Source organism: Artibeus jamaicensis, unplaced genomic scaffold, assembly GCF_021234435.1.
Source record: "Artibeus jamaicensis isolate MK-2021 breed Jamaican fruit bat unplaced genomic scaffold, CSHL_Jam_final contig_391, whole genome shotgun sequence".
Classification (NCBI taxonomy): domain Eukaryota; kingdom Metazoa; phylum Chordata; class Mammalia; order Chiroptera; family Phyllostomidae; genus Artibeus; species Artibeus jamaicensis.
The window spans coordinates 14,764,863-14,789,409 of NW_026521814.1; the positions used below are offsets into that span (position 1 = coordinate 14,764,863).

Genomic DNA, 24,547 nt, shown 5'->3' on the forward strand with positions numbered 1-24,547 from the left:
TCTGTATGTTAACTTCCTGAGGGTCAAAATAGCAGGTGCATGTACCCTTACAGATAAGTAATAAAATAAAACAGATGTGAAAAGTCAGGGATAATAAGTCATGTGATGTGCTCATATTACTCTCTAAATTCTGGAAATTGCTCTTTTCAGTTTAAACTCAAGTAACTTCCTTCTTAACCGAAGATTTCAAAGTGTTCGATAAGAAATGTAAGACTATGAATCAGCAATGAAACGATTGCATTAACATGGAGAAGCTCGAGAGAGGCGACTCCAGCCTTTACTGTAATCACATGGAAAGGTGTGTCGACTTTGGGTTCATCCCCGAGATAGCTTTGCAGACCAGTACAACAAATTTATCAGCTCCACAAGTACATGTCTTCATCCTCCTCAGCTCTACCCACATAAAAGGGATTCATTAATTACAAGAATAATTTATTCATCCCGTTTATTGCCCAAAGGGGCGCAAAAAACTGAACAAAACAAGGGGCACTAAAAAAAGAATTCAACCTGTGTTGTCAAGTCAGCTTAGCAAAGGAAGCTCTGCCTGCTGAAGTGCTGCCCAGCTTATTCAGAAGGTGCCAAAGTCAAGGAGGAGCAGGCAGAAAGGAGAGCTGAGGATCCTCTTAAAATAAAGGGTGTGTCATTCTTGATTTTTCATCCAATCTTTCATTATTAAGTAAAAGAACATTACATCCCAATTATGACTAAAACAGTCTATTTTAGATTATTTTAAACTTTGTCTGACTTTATATAATCATGTGTTGCATGGATAACCTAAAACAAAAAAATGAATGAACTTTTGTTATTTATAAATATTTAAAAATTTCATTTCCATCTTCAAGAAAGTATTTCTTTTTTAGGTTAATGTGACAGGGCTCAGCAGTTCCTCAAAGTGCCGAAAACGATGTGGTAGATAAGTGTGAAACTTAATGACTGTGAGGTCCTTAAAAAACAATACTAGGTTTTTAATGCAGTTACTCAGAGTGAGCAAGAGAAGCAGTTTTGCTTTCCCTGCATGTGATGTTCATTTGAGGTTAGAAAAGAAGTTCAGACTGATTGAGCTAGGTGGGGGGTAGACAATTCACCCGGTTTTACACAAGGAAGCAAATGCTTGGAAGTAGAATTAAAAGCCAGTGTGCGCTAAACTGTTCACGTTAACCGATGTGGCCCTAATCCATACTCAAAACGCGGCGGGTGAGCATTCAGAGCCCATGGCGCTTGTCTCCTTGCCAGGCCCCCGGTCCCGAACACCGGGCAGCAGAGCTGAAAGCCTGAGGGCATCTTGCTCGGAACTCAGTGGTAGCATTTGTCCCATGCATCTCGAAGGGATTTTAAGGTGGAAGGTGCTTCACAAACTCCGTGGCCCCGACCATGGGGTCAGAGCAGAAAACTGGGATTCATAGAAACCTCATGGAAATTAATGTAAGTAAAAGAAAAAAGTGTAAAAAAGAAAAAGATTTGCATGGCCAATTGTTTGAGAAATTTAGAGTTACTCAAGGTTAAACAAGCTTCTTGCCCGAAGGACTTGCTCCAGCCGCAGTACTTTGCTGTGCAGGGGATTTTCCTAGTTGCAGGGCCTGCGAGCTCCCTTCAGGAGAGACTGTTAGGCAATGGGTGGGTGCTTGTGTTTCACGCGGTGCACTTAGAGAAATCCTGAGAAAAACATTATTATCCCTGATTTACAAATGAAGGAGTTGAGGCCCCTGAAGATTATGTCCTCAGTTCTCCGGCCTTCCAGTACCAACTTATCTCAGGACAGGATCAGAAATCTGAGAAAAGGTCCACCGTAACCACAGTTCTTAGAAACATATGTGTCCGAAGAGCCTCCTCACACCGAAGTGGCAAGTACCGTACATACGCTCTCCTGGCTCAGTCAGGACGCGCACACCCTCCCAGACTGCGATTACCTGATACAAAGGCATGCAGATGCTGTCGATCCACTCCAGCTGCAACCGAGGCAGTTCATCCTTCCGGTTCCGATCAAAAATAGCCTAGAATTGGGGTGGGGGACCTTGCTTTATTATAATGCAGAATTTTACATATGCTTTGTCAAACAGTTTCCCACTCACAAATTACAACCAGTCTTTATACGTGCATTCTTTTCCTTTATCTATGATGAGAAATAAAGTATTTTCACCTCTTTCATGAGATTCGTAAGCGAATTTATTTGAACTTTATAGCACACAACTCCTTGGGGCCAAAATCTGTCTTCAGATATAGGTAACCACTACTAAATCAAGTCACCAGGTCACTGGGAATTGGGTACAAGTCAAGGGGAATGGAATGTGTTTTATTGCCACCCAAATAATGGCAGGATTTTATTCTTATCGTGAAAGAGAGTGGGATAGATTGAATAAGATCCTTAAAAGCAATTTCACTTTAAATAGGAAATATTGGTATTGATTTTTTCAGGGTGGGGTGTTTGTTTGGCAATTCTGGATGTTCTTCAGAAAATTTCTGTCTGGCCCTGGCTGGGTCAACCAGGTGCTGGGGGACATCATCCCATGTACCAGGTACATCATACCATGTACCAGGAGGGTGTGGGTTTGACCCCTGGTGGGTATGAACAGGAGGCAAATGATTGATCTCTCTCTCTTTCTTCCCTCCCCCAAATCAACAAACATATCTTTGGGTAAGGATTAAGAAGATAAAGTTCCGCGTGCCATGAATAAAAACCAAAGTTTTTTTTATCTATTTTTGGATGGATGATGGTAGAAGGGACCCATTCTCTCCTCATCATTCCCAGCCTTTAAACTTTATATTATAATGTTTAAAAAAGTTAGCTATATTTTTGAGAAAAATGTAACCCTCTGTTCACTGCAGCATCATTCACGGTGGTCAAGAATGAAAACGACCTAAGAGTCCTTCACTAGATGATTGCCATAAATAGACATTGCTGACAACTGACACACTTCTCGAGCTTCCTTGACTCTACTGTGCTGTACAGCCATTAAAATATTTTGCACCGTTTTTAGGGTTGTTGGGTTTTTAACTAACCATCTATTAAGAATAAAAAGGCCAGCCCATCCTTGGGGGGGAGTGGTGACCAAGGCATTTATATCTTTTGTAACCTGATGATTGAAAACAGCACCATCCTGAGCCTACTACAGTAAGCATTCTCAAATAATATTTGAATGAATGAGTCCAACATAAATAGCATTTCAATCAGCAGAACCTAAATTCCTGTGTGAAACTTTTCATTTTGCAAACAACGAATAGAAACAGAGGCTTAAAATGATTTGTTTTTGAGATTTTGGAATGTTCAAAATTGAAAATTAAATCTTGAATACCCATTACTTACTGCAGCTGTCTGTTCTAGCTCCTGAAGGCTGAACAGCGGGCCTTTAATTTCCGCCCGTATTTTTATTCCAACATAGTCATTGCCCACATCCAAAACGCCAGCACTGGGCTCGGAGTGATTCACATGCCACTCTGTGCATCCGCCCTTGTGCCTGCTTGTCCCGTCCCCACCCCCCGCCCCCGTGGGTGCTTGGGAAATTCTTGTTAATCAGCTCACCACTCTTAATCAGAAACCTGGGAATAAGAGTGTTTAGCATGTAAGTATAATTGAAGTTTTAAACTTTCAGGAGTGATTCCTTAAATTCATTCTTAATTTTTCCCTTTTTCAAGTTGTACTTTGGAGTCATTTTTTTTAAGTATCACTCAAAAGGGTAGACGCATCATGATAAAAGGATGAACTTACGGAAGGAGTGAGTTTGAGTTCGGACCTCTCCCGATCCCCTTGCTCAAAGAACTCATTGGTCACAAGTTCAGCCACCTGAAACACACACACACTTTAATTTATGGCTATGTGTACTTTACCACAGGACCTGGGAGTTGGCTTATGTGTGTGGCAGTTCAACACAGACAATCCTTTTCAGAGCTTATGAGGAAATACATTAACCTTTTGTGTTTGAAGTTGTTACAGAATTTAATCAATGAAACTGATTTCCTGTTAATCAGAAGAACGTGTGCAGTGTAGTTTCAGGAGCAGGACGTTAGACAATCCCGACAGCACATACAGCTCACATACTTGGTACAAAACACCTAGGTTGCCGCCTTCAAAGCAGGAAATGCTCTTATCCAGAAAATGAAGCAAATAATAATCTAATAATAATTTATTGTACTATATTATTCCAATATGTTCATGATAATAATTTAATCCACTTTTGGGTAGTTCTGTGTGGATTCTTAACACTGTTGCATACATTTATCTTGAACTGGTTTAAACTTGCCATCACAAAAAACTCCTGAACGGCCTCTCCCTACCCATACCCGCCTGCACCCTGGAGGGAGCAACCATGGGGTGTGCCTCTGCTGCCTGCTGGAGCAGTCAGCCACGGGGCAGCATTAGCTGGACTTACAGTGTGTCACGGTATAGTTTGAAGAACTCGATTTGCTCCTCAGGTTGTCTCTGTACTAAGAGCGTTCGTTGATGGTGGGTTCTAGTTGGTACAAGCGCAACGGTATGGCTACTGTACCCCAAACTGCAGATATTTTTCCAGAGTAAGAACCTGTATTTTTCCACCTTTCATCCTTTCATGTGGACTATCAGAAGCTACCAATCATAGTGAAGAAGCTAAAGAGACTCTCACCTCTTCCAAGCCCCGTGCTTCTAAGGACAGCTTTATGGGAAGCAGATGACATGACAGGGCAGTGCTGCCACACGCTGTGGTGTGTGTTAGGAACTCTCTGAGATGAACTAGTGGCATTTATAGAATATTGGAAAAAACAGGGGGGGAACTCCTAGACAATCCGATAGCAAGAAGATCTGGATCCCCAGCCCAATTTTTCTCTACTCTAGGCTCTTACAAAAATGAGGTTCTTAGGTCTGGTAAAGACTAGAATGGCTTGACTTTGGTCAAGTGCGTAGAATCAAGATCATGTGCCTGAGGGTATCTTTCAAGAGCTTTTGTGAACAATAGGTCTTAACCTTGATAAAACATAAAAACATCACATACCCACATACAAATCTGACAGTAGCAAGTATACAGTCACTTATAAATAATTGGAATATCTAGTCAGTTCAGGTTTTAAACATTTAAAAAATTCAGCAGCATAAAACTAGTTGGCAACTCAGTTTCCCTAGGACTTGTGCACCTCTCTGTGCCCCGGGCTCTGCTGCCACCTTTCACTGTAAGTGCTTCAGGCCCATCTCGTGTGTTCCCGGCCTTTAAAAAAAATGAATGGTTCCCCGTGGGCCTGGCCTGATTTACTCAGTTCCCAGAACTGCCCCTCAGATGGCTCTGAGGTGGGTCTTTTGCACTCAAGAACGCGAGCGTACAATCAGGTCAGCCAAGGTGGGAGTCCTATGTAAGTCTGCAGCAAATACATTGAAACAAAATCTTGGCCTTGATCTTTCTAAAGCGGTCCTGGGTGTCTCGCCTGGGCTTCTTTCACACTCCACTCGTACCACCGTTTTGTTTGTACTTAAAAACCCAATCAGGGACGTTAAGTGACTTGTGATTGAATTTTGAATTAAGGAGGGAAATTGAGATGCTAATCAGACCTCAGGGGCTCCCTGGGGAAACCCACATGCTCACAATCACGTCTGTGAAGAAGGAAAAGTGAAGTCGTCACCGGCTTTTTAAAAACATTGAAAGGGAATTAAAAAAATCAACTTCCAGGAAATAAGAAATATATTTGTATTTTTAAAAGAAGGTTCCATTTTTCCTAAAATCACAGAAGTGATTACATTTTTAAAATGCCTTAACCTACTCAATTCAGAGACAAACACAAATGAGATCTCCAGTTTAGAGGTGTGACAAGACTTCTAATGACACATTCGGAAAAACATGGTTTTGTGTTTTATTTCCTTGAACTCTTGAGTTTCTACACTTAGTAGCAAAAGTTTACATCCTCAAAATAAAATGGTATTTCCATCACTGGCCAGGAAGACCATCCACAGGCTGTGCTGGTCTCTTTGGTCTAAAACATCGAGCAGAAATCTTTTTCCTTCCTGCTCCTTTAGCTCTTGACATGCATTGTGCTGGGGCCTCCGAAGGTCCTGACACCCTCATCCCTCATCCCAGTCCCTTTCCAATCTCCTCTCTTCCCCCAGCCCCATAGCTTTCTCCCACTCTGGGCCCCTCCCCTCCCCTCCCATCCCCATCAGAGTGGCCACGCCCAGTACTGCACTTTCCCCCAATACCTGCAAAAGCCACCTTACCTCTCTTTGGCTGTTGATTCTCAGACTTTACTTCAAGAGAGGCCTTCCCACACAGGGGAAGTGGAAGGTGGGCAGAGATGTACAAATAAGTTGCTCAACCACAAACTCTTCACAGTTATTTTGCTTCATGCACATTCAAATATGCCACAATGAAATGGAAACGCTCCATTGGAAGAGAGCTATTTACTGAAGGAGAGTGTTCGATAGGAAAACCGCCCAATCTGTATTGGACTGCAATATGAGCTAGAAATTAACCTTTATTTGTGTTAAGCGACTGAAATTTGAGAATATAGTTGTTGCCACATCAAAGCCTCACCTTGACGGACACCAAAATTGGTATGGAAGTGAGATGCTGCTGTAAGGGGGAGAGTGAGAGAGAGAGAAAGGAAGGAAGGAAGGAAGGAAGGAAGGAAGGAAGGAAGGAAGGAAGGAAGGAAGGAAGGAAGGAAGGAAGGAAGGAAGGAAGGAAGGAAGGAAGGGTTGGGAAGGAAAGAAGGAAGACAGGGCAGAGAAAAGAAAGGAAAATATAGAAAAGGGGGAAAAAGAGAAGAAATAAAGGAAAAGATCCTAAAATATGTGGTACTAGCTTGGGGGCAGGTATAAAACAGTGAGGAGATGGTAGCTGGAAGCTCTAAGGACGATGGCTGATCCATGTTGCATAACGGCAAAATCTTTTGTACAATTCTTACTGAAATAAAGCAAATAATGTTACAAATGAACTTACAGCCTTAGGGGAAGAGATGGGAAAACAAAAATATCAGTAGCATGTGCTGTTTGCTATTTCCTGTTTTGCTAGGTATTATGAGAAGTGCGCTCAGAAAAGGACTGGCAGGAATGAGAGGAAATAAGGTAAAAGTTCAGGGTGTTATAGGGATGGAAGATGAAGCTGCTTCTTAACCCCAAACTTTAAAAATAAAAATCAAGATATGTTTTGAATGACAAAGGTTGATTAGGACTCAGCCTTGCAACAAGAGTCAAATCAAAGGCACAGTCAGTACATCTGTAGTTAAAGACTCAATGAATCAGGTGGCACATAGGATGTCCTTTCAATTGCACGAAATGGCCCAGGGAAGTGATTGAACTACATGGCTCTCTCACCAGCAGTGCCCGTTAGGCCCCAAAGTGCTGGGAATTAAGTCATGAAAGAGAAAGAAAGAAAACTGTATATGTGCATATTTCTTTGTTCCTGAACATAAGGAAGCAAAGCAATATAGCAGATCTAAAACGTTTGTACAGAATAGAACTATGGATGTGGCTATTGGCAAATGGAGATCAGTAGAATCAAAGGCATGAGGAGCTGATGTTTAAGAGAGTGTTGGTGCCAAAACTAACCACAGCCTGTGACTACTTAAAATCTGAAAGAAGCCTCAGGTCTTCAACCTTCTTTAGGTGGAAAGCAGGCTGAGAAATCTTTTTGGCTTTGGGGTATATAGCCAAGGAAGATAATGGAAAAGGGACAATTTCCCAGGGTGGAGCTAAAGGCCATGGGAAACAGTGAACCCAGGAGCACCTCCCAGAGAAACAGGCCCACCACAGAGTAGAGGACCCTCCGAGAAAATGCCAGGAGCACTTTGCAATCGCTGTGGATTCTCAGTGGGACTGTAATGATGAGTATTTTGTGGTTTGGGTGTGTGTAGGGCTTTAATGTGCATACGGGCCTGATGTGGAGACTAGTGTATATCACCCAGAGGTCCTGGACTTCAAGCTTGAGAACATGACCGATGGGACATTTGGTCATCTCCCCTGGGGAGAGGATGAGCATATTTTGCCTTTTGCCTGAAGGAAGAGAATGAATCTTTATTTTTTAGAGGCTAATTTTTTAATTAATTTATTTAATTGTTGTTCAAGTACAGTTTTCTGTTTTCTACTCCCATCCCAGCCCACCTCCCTAGTGGTCCCCACCTCCCTCCCATTTCCACCCCCCTTAGTTTTTGTCCGTGTGTCCTTTATACTAGTTCCTATAAATCCTTCCCCTTTTCCCCTGAAATTCCCTCCCTTCTCCCCTCTGGTCACTGTCAACCTGTTCTTTATTTTAGTGTTTTGGGTTATATTTTGCTTGCTTGTTTGTTTTGTTGTTTAGCTTCCTGTTAAAGGTGAGATCATATGGTATTTGTCTTTCACATCCTGGCTTATTTCACTCAGCATAATGCTTTCCAGTTCCATCCATGCTGTAGAGAATGAATGTGTGTGTGTGATTAAAAGGGTAAATTGTGGTAGGCAATAACTATTTCTGGCTTTTTAATTTCTGGGCACAAGGAAGGGTTATATCGCATGGTTGGGCTGGGTTTTGGCCACTGAATTGTTGGGAGGGTGCATTTACTTGCCAGTGCAGAACCCACAGGACATCTGCTGCAAGGATCCAGGAGGTGGCTGGTCCTTCAGCCCCAGAATGAGGACAAGAGGGGCCAGCCCACCCTGGATGCACACATTCAGGAGTGATTTGTTGGTTTAAGCCCCAGAGATTTCGGGTTTAGTGGTAATGTTGCCTGTGCTACTGACACGCATCATTTAAAACTGCTGATTGATGCATCCGGTGTAAGAAAGCGTAAACCACTGTGAAGAATGAAGGCTTTGGGGCCTAATGTGCTAGGATTTCAATACCTAGCTCTACCAGTGACTAAGCCTCATTTTCCCCCTTTGTGAAATAGGGATAATCACTGTATTAGTTTCCCAGGGGCTGCTATTAATTACAACACACTTGGTATCTTAAAAACAATAGGAGTTTCCTCTCTCTGAGTTTTGGAGGCCAGGAGTTCCTGACAGAAACTGAGGTGCTGGTTGGCAGGGCCACCCCCACTCTGGAGGTTCTAGGGGAGAATCTGCTTTGTCTCTTTCACTTGCTGATGCCTTTAGCAGCATCCCTTCATTTGCGGCTGCATCACTCCAAACTTTGCCTCGTCTTCACATTGCCCTGTGGTCTTCTAAATGTCTAATCTCCCTGTGCCTCTCTCAGATTATGACACTTGTGATTAGGTTCAGGACACAGCTGGAAGGAAAATGCAGGATAATGATAACGACAATGGTACCAATGATCTCTAACTTAATTACATCTGCAAAGACCCCTGTTCCTCTCAAGGTAATATTTACAGGTTTCAGGAATTAGGATCTGATACCTTCAGGTTGCCATTATTCAGTATATTAGAGTAACTACACCTACCTCAAAGAGGTTTTGCAGATTTAAATGAGATAGTACATATGTATCAGTTATTTAATATCAGTTACTTATTCAATCAATAAATATTATGCATTGTTATATGAATGTATCTTATTCCCCTAAAATGTCAAATCTTAAGATACCGAGTCACTATTTTAGACCCCATAGTTCACACAGTAGGTGCCTCATAAAACTTAAAATGTCTTGAAAACTATTCTTGCTTTAGAACTAACAGTGTTGGCTGTGAAACCAAATGGTAAAGGCAAGATTTTTAGGTTTGCATGCTGCACACTTTGGCCAAAGAGCCCTCTGATCTCTAAATAGTCTTTAAAAAGAAAAATAGAATTTACTTTTACTCCCTGGTTGTTTTTTTTCAGGTGTGAAAAACTGAACCTTATGCTAAAACATGATTACCTACTCAAAAACATTATGTTTTAAACTCTTGCTGTAAGAAATAGTTGAAGTGTTATTTAGATTTAGTGTGTTAACAAAAAAAACCTTCCAGAGTCAGAAATATTAGTCGGTAGAAACACCATAAAGAAAGACTGGGCAATAAACTATGTGGAGCCAAAGCCTCCTGCTATTTTTTACACAATGTTAATGCTGATGCAAATTGACGAGGGTTTCAGAGTCTGGTAGTTGGGGCTCTGGGAATATTGTGCCCCCACCCCCAGTCCCTCCTCTGCTGAGCCCTGCCATTAATCACCACTTGCCTGTCTTGAGATCTCCCACGGTTTGGTCACGGCTCCAAGGTCACAGGCTGTCATTAACATTGATCTGAAAAACAGAACCAAACAAAACAGCCTGAATAATCTTTTGTTGCATTCCTAAACAAACCCATCTCAGATACATAAATAAGTAAAATGGGATGGAGGCAAGCTCCCATCTTTTCCCCAACAAGGGAAGCACTGTCTGAGGTCCCCGTGTTCAGCATCTCCATCCCGTGGCCACGCGGCTGAGGAAGACAAAGCTCACGTGCACCCTTGGCTGCCCTTCTGTTTCGTCTGCAGCAGATGGAGGAAAGCAAAGCATGACTTTCTCTATGTCTGAGCTCAGCAACTCTGCCTAAAATAATTTGTAATGGACAATGCTGTATATTTTTAACTATCAGCAAGGGAATCAGTGCATAATACTATATACATGGCTGATGAATCTAATTACCAGCTTATCGCTGACTGACGGGAATGGAAAGAAGCTCACAGCACAGAGGCCAGGCCCATGTCACATTGGAAGCCCCTTGTCCTCTCCTCTGTGAGCTAAGATTTATGGGCAAGAGCCACACTGTTTCTCTCCAGTATATACCTGGCTACAGCCACAGTCGGCTACAGCGCTCATGAATCTGAGCATATAAGGAAGCAGAGGAAAGATCAGAATCAGATTTGTTGAGGGGCACGTTTCAGTTGGGTTTAACTAGAATTTACACTGAACCATAGATATAAAAACATGGGGGACTTCAAATTGTGGAGAGCCCTGATGCTTACAATGTGATGTGGTTGGAAAGGGGAAAATAAGACACACTCTTTGTCCAAAATCTGCTTTTTTTGTACTAACAGCAGCAGTGGGTGATGAAAAGTAATGACAGATCTGAGCTGAGAAACCACATGTTGGCTGGCTCCTTTTGGAAGAAAGGGTGTGTTGTTCGGGGCCAGAGGGCTGTCCTGATGTCAGGTGTTAGCATTTCATACCCGGCCGGATTCCAGGGCCAGGGAAACATGTCTGCTTCCCAGATGGCAGAGCCTAGATGGCAGGGGGTGGGTGTAACTTGTTCAGGAAACCCCTCCAGGGAAAGAGACAGATAACAATGGGCCATTCAGAGCACAACCAGGCACACCAGCATCAGCAGAGACACATCAGCCTATTCTTCACACTTGTCCTGTAGCAAGCACTTCTGCAGCTCACAGTTTGCCTGTCTCTGTACTAGGTGCTCTTTACCAACTAACTCCCAGCTAAATGAATCTTCGTCACAACCTTCGAGGTGGGCTCTCTGATTCCTGTTTTACAGAGAGCTGAATGGAAACACGGAGGGGCCAAGCCACCTTGCCAAAGCAAGTGGAGGATTCAGGATTCTGTGCTTATTACAAAGCTACCAGAACCCCTCTTGCTGCACTGGGAAGCTTCTCATTTTAGGCTCTGCTAGTACCAGAGGGAGACAAGACTGTAGGCAATGCGCCCGGCTTTGCAGTCTCTCTTCTGGACTGGAAAAAAACATCTCTAAACTTGCCTATTTGCACCGTAACTTGGATAATTTCTTAGGTTCCATCTGCTTGGTACTTTGAAACTTACTTCTCAAATTCATATTCATATCACCATTAATCAGTTAATAATTAATTTTGCGGGTATCTTCTAGGTGCTCTAATGATGATCATTCTCATAGCTACTATTTGTCGAGCAGGGATTCTATTATCATCCCTATTTTATGCAGCAAATAGTGTATTGCATTCCTTGATCAGAAAAGTTAGGTAGCTTGCCCAAGGTTATGTAGTGGAAAAGTATCAAAGGTAGGATTGTTACCCACAAAGTCTGGTGAAAGAGTGTCTACTTGCAATGACAGTGGAGCAGAGTGTCTGTACCAAGAAGGAAGACAGGAAGGGGCTATGGGAGGAGATGAAACTTTTATCTGATAGGCAATGGGGAGTCGATTAAGGTCGAGGGCTCAGAGGGACCTGGCTGGACCTTCAAGGACAGAACTTTAGGTGGTGGGTGTGAAATAGTTTGACAAAGGGGGCAGCAGAGGCAAGGACACCAGTTGACAAGCATGAATCGGTAAGTGCCTACAACAAAGAAGGCAGGAGAATGGGAAGGCAAAGATGGGGGGGGGTGGTTCCAGGAAGAACTGAAGGAGGCAAATGAGCAGTTCCCTCTGAATTTTTAGATCAAACCTCTGCAAGAAGTGAAAGGCCTTTTCTAGAGGCAGAGAGCAGGGATGGAGTTTGTACCAACTGTTTCAGTGTTGAGGTGCGCATAGCTCCATTCTGATCTTCAGTTAGGTGGTGTCACCCTGCTCAGTGCAATGGGACAGATGAGGCCAACAGTGAGGAGGGCACAAGTCTGCCCTTGGCGGTGGGGGTGGGGGGTGAGGAAGGGCGCCGCACCTCCAAGCCGGACCCTTACCACCGGTCCCTTTCGCCATCCCTCTCCTCTACATGCTGAAAACGGTTCCATGAGAATCTTTCTTGATTTGTTCTCTAGTTTTAAAACAACTAGCAACCTCAAAGAAATACATTTTAAAGGTATATTCAAATTCAGTAAAAGATGTCATGTATGAACTCAACTTTGCACTGACCCATCAAAACCTCGCAGTCTGCACTGTTTCACTGTTGTAAATTATAAACACAAACAAAAGCCCCCAAATTGTTATATAAATGACAGAATTAAAGTAGCCAAATGATGTTCTTTCATCCTTACCGTCACTGTGCTACCAGTTTATTCTGAATGAACTATTCAGAATAAACTATTCAGTTTATTCTTTAGAAGCAGGAATGTGGCGTTCCCCAAGGTCGGAGACAACAGGCCACCCAGAGCCAGGGCAAGGGTTTCAAACTGAGAGGAACTTACGCCTGAAAGTGTGTCCACCTGCACTGGGGGCTGCCAGTACCACTGGGTGTTCTTGGGATAAACTTACATGTACGATACAGGTACAATTAATGGATAGGTAATAATATGCTGATTTGAAGCTTTCATACAGACTTTTTTCTTGTCAACCAGTCCCCGCCTCATATAAATTATTTCGATACCATACAGGAACTTCAGCAATTGTTAACAACTTGCAACAACAACAGATTATTCTCGGTGAAGAGCATCTCCTCACTGGCATTGTTTAGATCGGAGGCACATGGTGGTGATAAAAAGCAGACCAACGTTCAGTTGGTTTTATTGCTATTTTAAAATTCTCTAAGGCAGCGCTCCGCAGAGTCCCCCACCTTGGTGCACATGTCAGAGTCTAACCACGAAATGGGGGAGCAGAAAGCTCCCAGAGAACCTCTATTTTACATACTGTGCTTCCAGCTAAGGGTTTTTTTTAACATATGGCGTCCCTGCCAAAAAGTTTGAACACCCTCCACCCGGAAACACCAAGGAGGACGTGGGGAACGAGCGCTGGCGTTTCAGGAGTCGCGCTCAGAAGAGGCCCGGCCCAGAGGGGAGCGTGGGGGTCCTTTGGGAAGAGACGGTCACTGAGCCCAGGAGGTTGCTCAGAGAGAAGAGTTGAAGACTAAACACAGGTCCTTGGGGGAGAGTTACATTTAGGGGTAGTGGAGAGGTGGCAGCCTGGAAAAGGGCAAAGAGAAAAAGTCAGAAAGAATGCAGCAAACCCAGAAGATCATGGCTTTACGGAATCCAAGGCAGGAGAGAGTTTTAAGGAAAGAAAAAGCTGATGCAAGTAGGGGTACATGAAAAGGTCAAGGAAGCCAAAGGGGAAAAGTTTGTGCAGTTAGATTCTTGGGAGGTGAGCGATGCCTTTCCAAAGGAGCAGCAAATCACATTTTATAGACCAAACTCCTCTGGGCTCAGTGTGCTTTGGAATACTACATAGCAATGAAAAATGATAAGGTATGAATATGAAAAGAATCCCAAGGCACATAGTGGAGTGAACAAGGAATTCCAGCTTACTCTGTATGTATATAATTTATGTTAAAACAGACAAGTTCACACTAGGTAGTCTTCACCCTATGGGTGCACATGTGTGCGCCTGCTTTGCAAATGGTCTGGAAAGAACAACCAACTGATAACAGCGCACAGCTAGCAGCCTCTGAGAATCGGGAGTGAAGCTCAAGGGGAATGGGAGGTCCATCTGTAATGTTTCAATTTGTTACAGACAAATATATTCCCATAGTTCCTTGCGGAATTAAAAGTTACTTAAAAAGAAAGAAATTGCCTCGCAAGAAGTTAAGAGGGGTGTGAGTGAAGTGTGGAACTGAAGGAAAGGGGAGAACTAAGATAGGGCTGGGAGAAGAGGGTAGATTTCAGGGATGACTGTTTTGGCTGAGATGGAAGGATACTTTTAGAAAAGTCATCATGGAAAACAAACATATTTTGAAGATGCCACTCAAGACTGTACAACTGATACAGCAAGGTCGGGGTTGGGGTGAGGGAGGGGGAGGGAACAGAATGGGGACACAAACGGAGGTGCTCGGGGGCTCCCAGCTAGACCTCAAAAAGGGGCAGTGCAAACCGTCTATGAAGCCACGCAGCGAAGGAGGCCCTCGGAGAGGCAGAGAGGGAGGGAAGGAAGCCGTCTGCTGGGAGGCCCCGCGGAGCGCGCTGCGGAGGGCCGGGCGGGCGGAGCTCCGCGTCGGAGGTTTCGCCCAGCAAAACCGGAGGGGGGCGGTGATCGGGTCCCCTGGGGCGATTCACCGTGGCCTGGCTGTGGAGCAGTCCTGGTAAACCCATAATCCTAATCCGGGCCTCCCGAGCTTTTTCAGGATTACTTAACAGCTTTGGAACCGGTAAGACAGCAGAGGGCCTGAGGACCGTGGAAGGCCAGGGCACAGCGGAGAGAAGTGGTGCGGCCGAGCAGCGGGAGTGGCTGCGACGGGTGGTTAAAACGGGCCACAGGCGATGGTTCCGGCTGCCTTTTCTGGACCATCAGGAAGACGTCGTCCGTCGAAAAGGCTGGAACAGGCTCGCTGTTCCCACCACCCAGACAGTCTGGTTGGTTTTCTATCTATCGTACAATAACACACGTTGTCTCTAAAGAAAAACAAAAGTTAACTCTCCACTGTCCTCTAGTCTGTGTAACTTCATTTTCTGAGGCTGAGCCCCGCCCCCCTCCATCCCTTCTCCCCGCCGACTTGCAGTCCTGGCTTGCTGAAACTCAGCCACTCTGAGCGTTAGTTTCTAAGTTTGAATGCAAGGTTTTGGAGAGGAGGCAAAAATATAATACATCAGGATACAAAAAGACATTCTCTGCCTTCACTGTAATTATTCAACTAATCTCTGTTTGAACATAAACTAAGGTTTGTTGCTTTGAAAATTGCTTGTCCGCTCTTCACACTGTTAGAAAAGCAAAGCTAAATGTTCAAATATTGAAGAAACACAAACAAGAGCTTTTTCTTACCGAAATATATCACGATGGTTTTTGAGGTTCCAATCGTATTCTCCCTTACGGACAAGTTCAAAGAATTCAGTTCTCCTCCTACACAAAATCAAATGAAGAAAGGGAAAAAAAAAACCTGGAATGAAATCTCCCACTTCTGTGGGGCGACATAAACACGTTTATGGGAAAACAGAAGGACCACCTGAACCAAGTAACTTAATATTTGAAACCATGAGGCTAAAGCCGTAAAGTAAATCACTTAAAAAATGTTGGGGCTTCAAGAAAAAGCCACAATCATTTCTGAACGTATTTATAACAGAGAGGATTATCGAGCCATAAACCGAAAGCAATGTCCTGCACGGGGGATTATTTGCCAGAAGGCGCTGGAAGGCAGAGCAGACAGACAAGGACAAATAAAAAGTGGGGACCATTCTGGAATGTTCTTTTATCACTCAGCACAGAGCTGAGCTGTGTGGCCATCCAAGATAAGATCCACTCCTGGTAGTAAATTCAGGACAAATACTCTTTCTTGGTACAAAGGTAATCATTTCAGCATTTCAGTGTTTAAACACACAAACAATGGAGTCGAAAACAACTGTGTTTAAACAATGGGTCAGTCACCTGCTTGCTGTGCAACTTTGGGAAGTCACTTAAACCCTCTGAGCCTCACTTCCCCAACCTCTAACACGAGGAGGAGACATGCTGCTTCCCGGAGTGACTGTGAGGGTTACATGAGATGGGGCAGGTGGCGCACCTAGCGCGGTGCCTGCACATTTTCGGTGCTGCATCCACACCTGCACGTGGAGGCTCACTTGGAGGTGTACAGATACGTATAAACCAAGAGGGAAAATTCCGAAGTTGTGAAAATAAGGGTGACATTTCTATTTTCAAAACTTTAATGTAGTCATATGACTTTTTTATTGTTATAGTGGAAAGCAAAAACAAACAACATCACCATTTTAATTCTTTAAGAATTATTTCCCCTTCTTGGCACATCCTGATGAGAGACTCTTTAAAGGATCCTGATGCACCATATTCCAAAGTTCATCCCACAAAGGACTAGTATTAGGAGGTACTCCATACATCGTACTCCCCAGCTAAGTGGGTTTCAGAAATGCTGCCTGTGACCTACCTTCCTGTAGGAGACCATTCTGCGTGGTGTGGACCCAGACAGGGCCCACCTCCATGGATAGGTTCTCCCGTGGGGAGTCAGGCCTGCAGTGTATCTAGGCCGCTTTGGGATTTGCTTTGTTAAAACTCCCTCGCCCTGAATTGAGGCAGAAAGTGCCTACTGTAACTTCCTAAAGTCTGTGCTAAACCTCCCCAGTATGGAGTGTGACCAGTTCAACCACTTTTCCCTTGCATTTGCAAATATCCTTCTTCTGTGATGTAATTAGCAGCATTATCTCCTTTGTTTTCTGTAAAAGGTAACCACCTAAAGTGAACCTGTGCATAGTAAATGAGGACCATCATGTAATATGCCCAGAAAAGCAATAAAGACTGGTGAAGGCAAGGGCCGAGGCTTTTTCTCCTCTTGAGAGAGAAGCCATGCCACCCCTTTTTCTCCACAGGACTTTTAGTCAGTGTGAATTTATCGTGCCTCATCCACAGTGTGGAAGACCCCGTGAGCTGGTATCTGCATCACCTTCCTTGCAGGGTCATTGCCCACATCAGCTCTTTGAAGTCTGAGAAATAGGTAGGCCTACTTAAGCTTACTTAACTACAGAATTCCACTGTACTGTGTTTTAAGGGATACACTTTGGAAAATACCACCACATTGCTTATGGTGGAAATCTGAGTAGGCTCTTAGACACTCAGTACTTAGTTTAGGGAACAAAAGACAAGATGCTGAGTGCAGCCAGCTCCCCTGTTTCTAGTCTGGGTGCCCACTGCCAGCTGGCCAACTGCATGGACTTCTTGTCACCTGGGCAGACTGACTGACTACTCCAACTACCCGGAAGATAAGGTAAAACAAAGAATGTGGCTCATTTCCTTATCTAAGACATGAAGACAGGTCCTGGATCAATTCCTTCAAGTGGATATAGGTCAAGGCCATACCACAGTATGGGATCATCTCTACAACAACCTCATAGCAATGGGCAGAGATGGATGGCATCACACAGTTACACGGAAGGGCCCCGCAACTCCCCTCTTCTTTGGTGTGCAGGTTTTACATATATTTCTTCTTATAAGTTTACAATTGTTCTAAATCACCCACCCTCCTCTTTGTGACCACAGACATACTTTGTTCATATCACCCCAAGACTGCCTGCTGAAGTAGAAAGAGCAGTGGCGGGATGCAAAGAACCCATGTCTGCACTCACTCTTACCTGGGCTTAGTGCTGACCGCCCTACCTGCTGCACGGCCCTGGACAGCCAGCCCTGCAGGGCTGAGCGGCAGCTTCCAGCCTTGTGATGCACACCTGAGATGAGGCCCTTTAAGTGTTGGCACTGGTGGGTACTCCATAGCTGATGGCCATGGTTAATATATAAGTACTATTCATAGAATCACTACCAACAATCATACACAATAGGCTGATTGGACTGCATAGATATGGAAGATGTTGTCTAGTTCTCTCTTTTCTCTGAATGAATATTAGCCTTCTTTTAAAGGTTGTACAGGCAAAAGCTTGGTTCAACAAATATTTATTAAACACCTACTCTGTACCAACTCTTTACTAGTCTTTATGGACACAAGACATGGGTGTGAGTGACCTTCAAACATCTGAGTTCAACTGGGAAAATCAACAGATTCATAGGTAACTAGTACTGACGATACTGGGACTGGAGTGAGGTGAGGAAGGCACTCCCCTTGGGCACAGAATTTAAGCAGGTGCCCTAAACTCAGTAATCAGACCAATACGATTTGTAAAAAATCGACATAAACATACAAATCCATGAACAAAGTGTCAAAAATTTAAATAAAGACAGGATTGGACAGTGGACTTGCTTGACTCACTTCATTTGCCTCCTCTTAGTTCCCACCGTGATGAGGCTGATATTTATTGGGTTCTCACTATGTCCCAGGCAGACTCGCTGGGTTCTATCATTTACCGCCCACATTGCTGACCTTGGGTAGGTTATTTAACCTTGCTTCATGGCTTCAGTTTTCTTAGGAGTAAAGAGTAATACTAATGGAATCTACATTGTTAGGGTTGGTGGGAAGATTAAATAAAATGATATATGTGAAACACTTCACAGAGTACCTGGCACACAGTAGGTGCTCAGTAAGGATTAACCAGTTATTAAGCGCAGGAAAGCTGAGTTCCTGGGCCAGTGGTTTTCAGCTGGCAAGTAGCAGAACTGGAGTACAAATGCCACCTGTCAGAGTAACAGCCATCCAAAGCCTCTCAGACTTGTTGATGAATGAATGAAAAAGATGATCTCATACGATGATTCATTAAAAAAACAATAACTCTCCAGTCACTGTTTTCATCTGGATTCTAACTGGTTCTGGGGTCTTCACAGTTGACATTTGGATAGACTGAGATAAGAAAACAACAGAAAATCTAATTTAAACAGTCCTGTCAGATTCTCGAAGGCTAGATTCTAACTTGAACCAAGTAGACAACATAGCAAGTTGTGAGAAATTTAAGAACACCATTGTCCGACCTTTCTTGCACTTACTATTGCTGTATCTGCTGAGCATATACGAGATATATGAGATATGACATTTTTGATACAAAGGGACATAGTACCTCGGTGGCTAACTCAATGCAGAAAGTAAATTTAAAAAAATACAAATCTATGACACCCTAAGAACAAATCCCCCAATGATGGAAAGTTTAATAGCTAGAGTTGCTGGTGTGAAAGTCTTAAATCAGCTAAACCCAAAATCAGTCTATAGGTTTCTCCTCACATTATAACAAAGCTAGATTTTATTGCATCCGGACAAAAAAGGAATATCCACTATCCCAAGGGGGTGGTGAATAGAGCAGAGCAAGAAGAAGTATTTTCACAGGACACAGGAAAATGAGGCACACATTTCCCCACTGACAAAACTCTGCAATCTCTTAATAGGCTCCCCTTACTCTGGTGTCCTAAGGTTTGGCTATGACCTTAGATGGTAATAGGAGACTTCCTGGTCACCACAGTTTTATCACGATAAATGTGGGACAAGTCCTGTCACTAGTGGAACCGTGTACAACAAACATGTGTTAATACAGTTGGCCACATAAATGCCAAAGAGATGCTATAAAGTTTAAGCCAAAGTGCATTTACATTTGTAAGAATTTCTGAAAATTAGAGTCTTAAAAGATGGAGATGGAGTTGATCATTTTCATAAGGACGCAAAAGGATTTTTGAAGTGATGATATGCAAAGATCACATACCGATATATTTAACATATTTTAAAAGGTACAAAACTACACAGTGGACATAGAGCATCTCTCTACTCATCCCCCAGCTTTATCTGCTCCGCGCAGGTCACTGCCCATCTCTGTGCTGCTGCTTCTGCCTCCCCCGTCCCATCACACGATGGCCACTTTCCAGATTTTGCATGAATCATCTTTCCATATAGCCTTACAATTTTACTAGGTCAGCGATGCATACTATTGCTCTGCATGGTATAAAACTTTATAAATGATATTGTTGTAGTATATCTATTCTTTGGCAACTTGCTCTTCTCTTGCTCGGTGTTAATGAAATTCATTCCGTCACTATGTATGGTTCTGGGTCATTCATTGTCACTGCTGTGTGGTATCCTGAGAATCAGTAGATCCCTGTTTATGGACCCATTTCCTGGTGAGGAGAATCTAGATTAGTTATGGGGTTTTTTTTTTTGCTATTATAGACAGTGCTGCTAGGCACATCTTTGTACATGTCTCTTTGTGAATTCGTATGAGTTTTCTATCTCTGCCTCTGCTTTTCTCTCCATCTCTGTCTTTCTCTCTCTCGCTATATGTGTATGTATATATTATGTATATGTAAAATTTCTGGGTCTTAATGTGATTATTTTCTATGTTTAACTTGAGTTTTCACTATAATTACAGGCTCCTGGAAGTATACAGGATGGGCAAAAGTATGTTTCCAGTTGTAATTCTGTCATTTTATAGGTGAGGAAAGTGAGGTACAGTTGTTCAGGGTCCCAAGGCAGTTCTGGGAAGATCTAGGCGGATTCCAGGTGCCCGGTATCCCAGTTCTGGCCCCTGACACCGTCTCTTAAACAGTGTATAGCGTGAACCTTGGGGGCCAGACAGCACTGTGTGGCGTGAGACTGTGGACGGCAGCGGCTGGACCCCTCCGTGCGAAGTCAGGGCATCGCGGGCTGCTGTGCCGGGCCCACGCACCGTGGCAGGCCCCAGACAGGAGTCTGTCCATCGTCAATGATGGGGCTGCTCCAAACTAGAGCTGCAGATGGCCTGGGCCAGCTTGGGGGTCCATGGTTTCCGGTGATTTATTTCTGACCTCCTCCTTAGGGGTAATCATTACAAAACAATGATGTGAAATTCACTGTGCTTTTAAATAATGAATTTTCCCACAGAGCCTTTTAGCATCTGTGTGTGTCTGTGTGTGTAGATTACACAGAGACAGCAGCATGAGCTTATGTGAATATATTAAAATACCTCTTTTAAAAAGATGGGACTGATAAAACGAACATTTGGACATCCACAAGAGTATGTAACACTCCCTGGATTCGGACCCCTCAGTCAGAGGAGCTACACCATTACCTTCTCAAGCAGGTCACTGGGAACCTTGGTTTTCAAGGACAATGGCAAATATTTCAGCTAGTGAAAAGCAACTTACTGGAAAATCTCATTTATAATCTGATATGTTTTTATTAGGCTTTTATCCTGTTCTCTTGACATATGTTCCACTCAGAAAAATAACAGTCTTTACAAAAGTGTCCTTTGAATAGAACTGATAGAATTACCCTCAAAAATAATTCTAGAGATTGGTTACCAAGTCACCCATCACTACATTGAAAATCTTTCTGGTTTGTAACTTATCTGCAAGGCACTTTTATTTGTAAAGTGAGAAATCACCATTCCAGTGTATATTTTAATCAGGAATATTTTTGTAAATTTATATATGTATGCATATACGTATGCATACATATTCTTTATCTGTCTGTTTATCTAACTGTTCTGAATCTACTGGTGTCCATGAACATTGGGAAGGTTTTACTGCTGAGCCAGCAAATCGTGACTGTGACTCCAGAATTATTACGCAGAGGGGGCAGGAGTGCGTGGGTGGGCTGAGGTGGGTGTGAGGGAGGGGCTGGATATCTGCTCCTTCACTGTTCTCGTGGCTCATTCAACAGGCAAATCATACGTCTACTACTGACAGCCAGATGCAGATTCTGGACTCTGGCTGTAAAAGCACAGGGGAAAGACAGAAAATTAATAGGCACACATTAACTCCAGTAATTATGACTAAAGAAACAAAAGCCATATATTTAACTTGGAAAATGAATGATCTCCCTGCTTCAGTGGTCTGGGAGCACGAGGACTGGCTGAGAATGAGGTGACCTATTTGATGCTGCGCTGTCACTGACAGAGCAAATCGGATCGGCAGGAGGCAGCAAATGAAAAGGCCAGGATGGCCTTGTGGAAAATGGCAGATGAGACAACACAGGGACCTAACCATCAGTTCAATTAAACCACAATCGCCAGGTAGAAGTGGTTTGGGACGCAGCTAGATGGCACATGCCCCGGTGGTCCCTGCTTTTACTTTGGCGGCAGCACTTGTCACACTTTGGTTTCACTGCTTCTCTCTCCCCCCTGGGCTCTGAGTCCCTAAAGGTGAGAAACATGTCTCACCCACCTCTGCATCCCCAGCAACTAGCACATACCTGGCATGAAGAAGGCATAACAAGTGTCAGGAGATGCATTTCTCATTTTTAAAAAGATTTATTTATTTATTTATTTATCTTTAGAGGGGAAGGGAAGGAGAGAAGGAGAGAAATATCAATGTATGGTTGCCTCTTGTGCGTGCCTCACTGGGAACTGGCCTGCAACCCAGGCATGTGCCCTGACTGGGAATCGAACCGCGATACTCTAGTTTGCAGGCTGGCACTCAATCCGCTGAGCTACACCAGCCAGGGCTTCATTTCTCATTTTTGTACAGTCACAATATTAGGTGGACGGCATTATAGGGATGAATATATGTAAAATGCTCTGAAATACATCGAGGAGTACATATGTTTTTTTAAAAAGTACCAAAATATTTCTTCCACCAACATGCCACAAGGCTGGTTGTTTTAACATTAGAATAATTTCAGTGGGTTAATTTATCGGGCTCTGCTACCATGTAAGAATGTGTAGGAAAGAGCAATGGGTTAATCCCTGGAAGTCATTACACCTCACTGTCCTTACTGCTCCTCTTCCTTTCCAGTGTGGTAGCCAGCTGAGTGCAGGCAGCTGCGGAAGTTGCAAACACTGAACATAGTGGGCTCCTAATACACATGTGTGGAGTGAACGAATATGCCTGTTTGCATAAAAATAGAAACATGTGTTAAGTTCCTATTGTATTTTTTAAAAATGAGTTGTTCAGGATATTAATCTAATTTTTAGAAGGATGGTCAAACAGTGACTCCTAATAATCCTGGATAATTTAGTACATGTTACTGTTACTATAAGATGCTTTTGGGTAATGCTACCTATTGCATCCCTTTGGAAAGTCAAAGACAAAGAAACCAATAGACTGAGCATTTTCCTAACTGCTGAGGAGTGGTTTGTAGAGCACAGAGGGACATGAAAAGAAATTTTCAATTGAAGATTAGTCTGATTAATTAGGAAGCCAACCCAAAAGGCTTGGGGCATCCATTTAACATAAAATCTGAGTTACTGACTAATGCTAGGTTTCAATAGCGGTCTGAAGCAACGTGGCACGGAGATCGAGCACAGACAACTTGAAGACTTTGGGCACATTCTTACCCTTTCTGAGCCTCGATGTCCTCATCTATAGGATGGGTATAACAATATCTACCTTCTAGGCTGATCTGGGAAGTCAGTCCCAAACAAGTTCATCCTCTGAGAACTTGGGTCAGGCAGAGTGTCGGGTGTTGGGGTCCAGTGGATGAGATGTCTGCGTTCCCGGAGTTCCCATTCTAGTGGGGACACAGGAAGACACCGCCGTGCCCAGAACAGGCTGGACACAGAGCAGGCACCCAGTAAACAAGAGACACAGTGTTATGTGATCACAACCCGTTGGGGAGCGATGCTGAACTGCCGTCTGATGGCAGCGCCATCAGGGCTGTATTAAAGCTAAGGCGTTTCCGCCTGATGCCCCAGCTTAGCTCCCCTGTGAGCAATGGGCCATCAGTTGCAGTCTCAGCTCTGCCGGTCAGCTCTGGGGCAGCCCTAGGCTGGAGCCTCTGTCCCTGGCCCCCAAATCTGCTGGGGGGCCCGCAGGTAATTGAATTGCTATAGCTCACTCCATGGTGCACCTGGAACTGGACTCAGACTTGGGCATACTCAAGTCACGGCCACCCTCAGCGCCAGAGTGTCCCCCGCCCCCCCGATTGGCCTCCGTCTCCCCATCAGCACTCTCAAACTCATGGTTATGTAACTGCGAGAGAACGGCAGAGCTGTTGAAATGTTTTGGAGTCCAGCTACTTGGCCTCACTCTCGGCTTTACCAGTTAACGTGAGCAATTTACCGAGTCTCTCCAAGCCTCAGTTTCCTCGTGTGTGTTTGGGGTCAAACATGACCCCTGTTCTAATGGGACTGCTGTAAGTATGAAATGGATGATGTGCATATAAAGTTCCCAAGTAAGAATTCAGGAAATCTTGTTTCTATTGTTGTGAAAGTTGTGAAAACTGCGAAAGTTTCATAGGTCATCTGTGTTGACTTACGTGCAGATAAATAGCGTGGGGCACGTGTGGATTCCCTTTAAAGCCTCAACTCGTAGTCTTGGCCTGCACGTGCCCTCTCTCTCCTTCTGCAGACCCCAGCAAGTTTCATGTTTTATCATGTGAATTTCATTCAGTTTTCTGGCTGAATGAGTCTTGTCTTTATAAGGTACTCTAAATGATTGGAGTTATCAAATTTAAATTATTTTCATTTTGATTAGATTATTTAATCTTAGTTATATAAATTACCAAGTTATCTTCCAGCTAGGTCATCTCCTTTGACCGCTGCAAGGAGCCTAGGGGCCCGGTGTGGGTGACGTGCCAATGCCCAGACTGCTGACAAAGGGGGACTGAGTGAGTGGCTCTCCTCCGGGCACAGGGCTAGTTACTGATGAG

At 43.7% G+C, this 24,547-nt stretch overlaps 1 protein-coding gene across 1 annotated transcript in view; it reads right to left on the reverse strand.

The window, feature by feature from the left end:
• PDE11A (phosphodiesterase 11A) overlaps positions 1-24,547 on the reverse strand; it is a 312,626-nt gene that overhangs the window by 26,387 nt on the left and 261,692 nt on the right. The window contains exons 16-19 of the mRNA XM_037130066.2: positions 15,379-15,456; positions 10,037-10,100; positions 3,704-3,778; positions 1,908-1,991 (exon numbers count right to left, since the gene is read on the reverse strand). Of these exons, the coding sequence (XP_036985961.2) occupies positions 1,908-1,991; positions 3,704-3,778; positions 10,037-10,100; positions 15,379-15,456 (301 nt within the window). The remainder of the gene's footprint in view (positions 1-1,907; positions 1,992-3,703; positions 3,779-10,036; positions 10,101-15,378; positions 15,457-24,547) is intronic.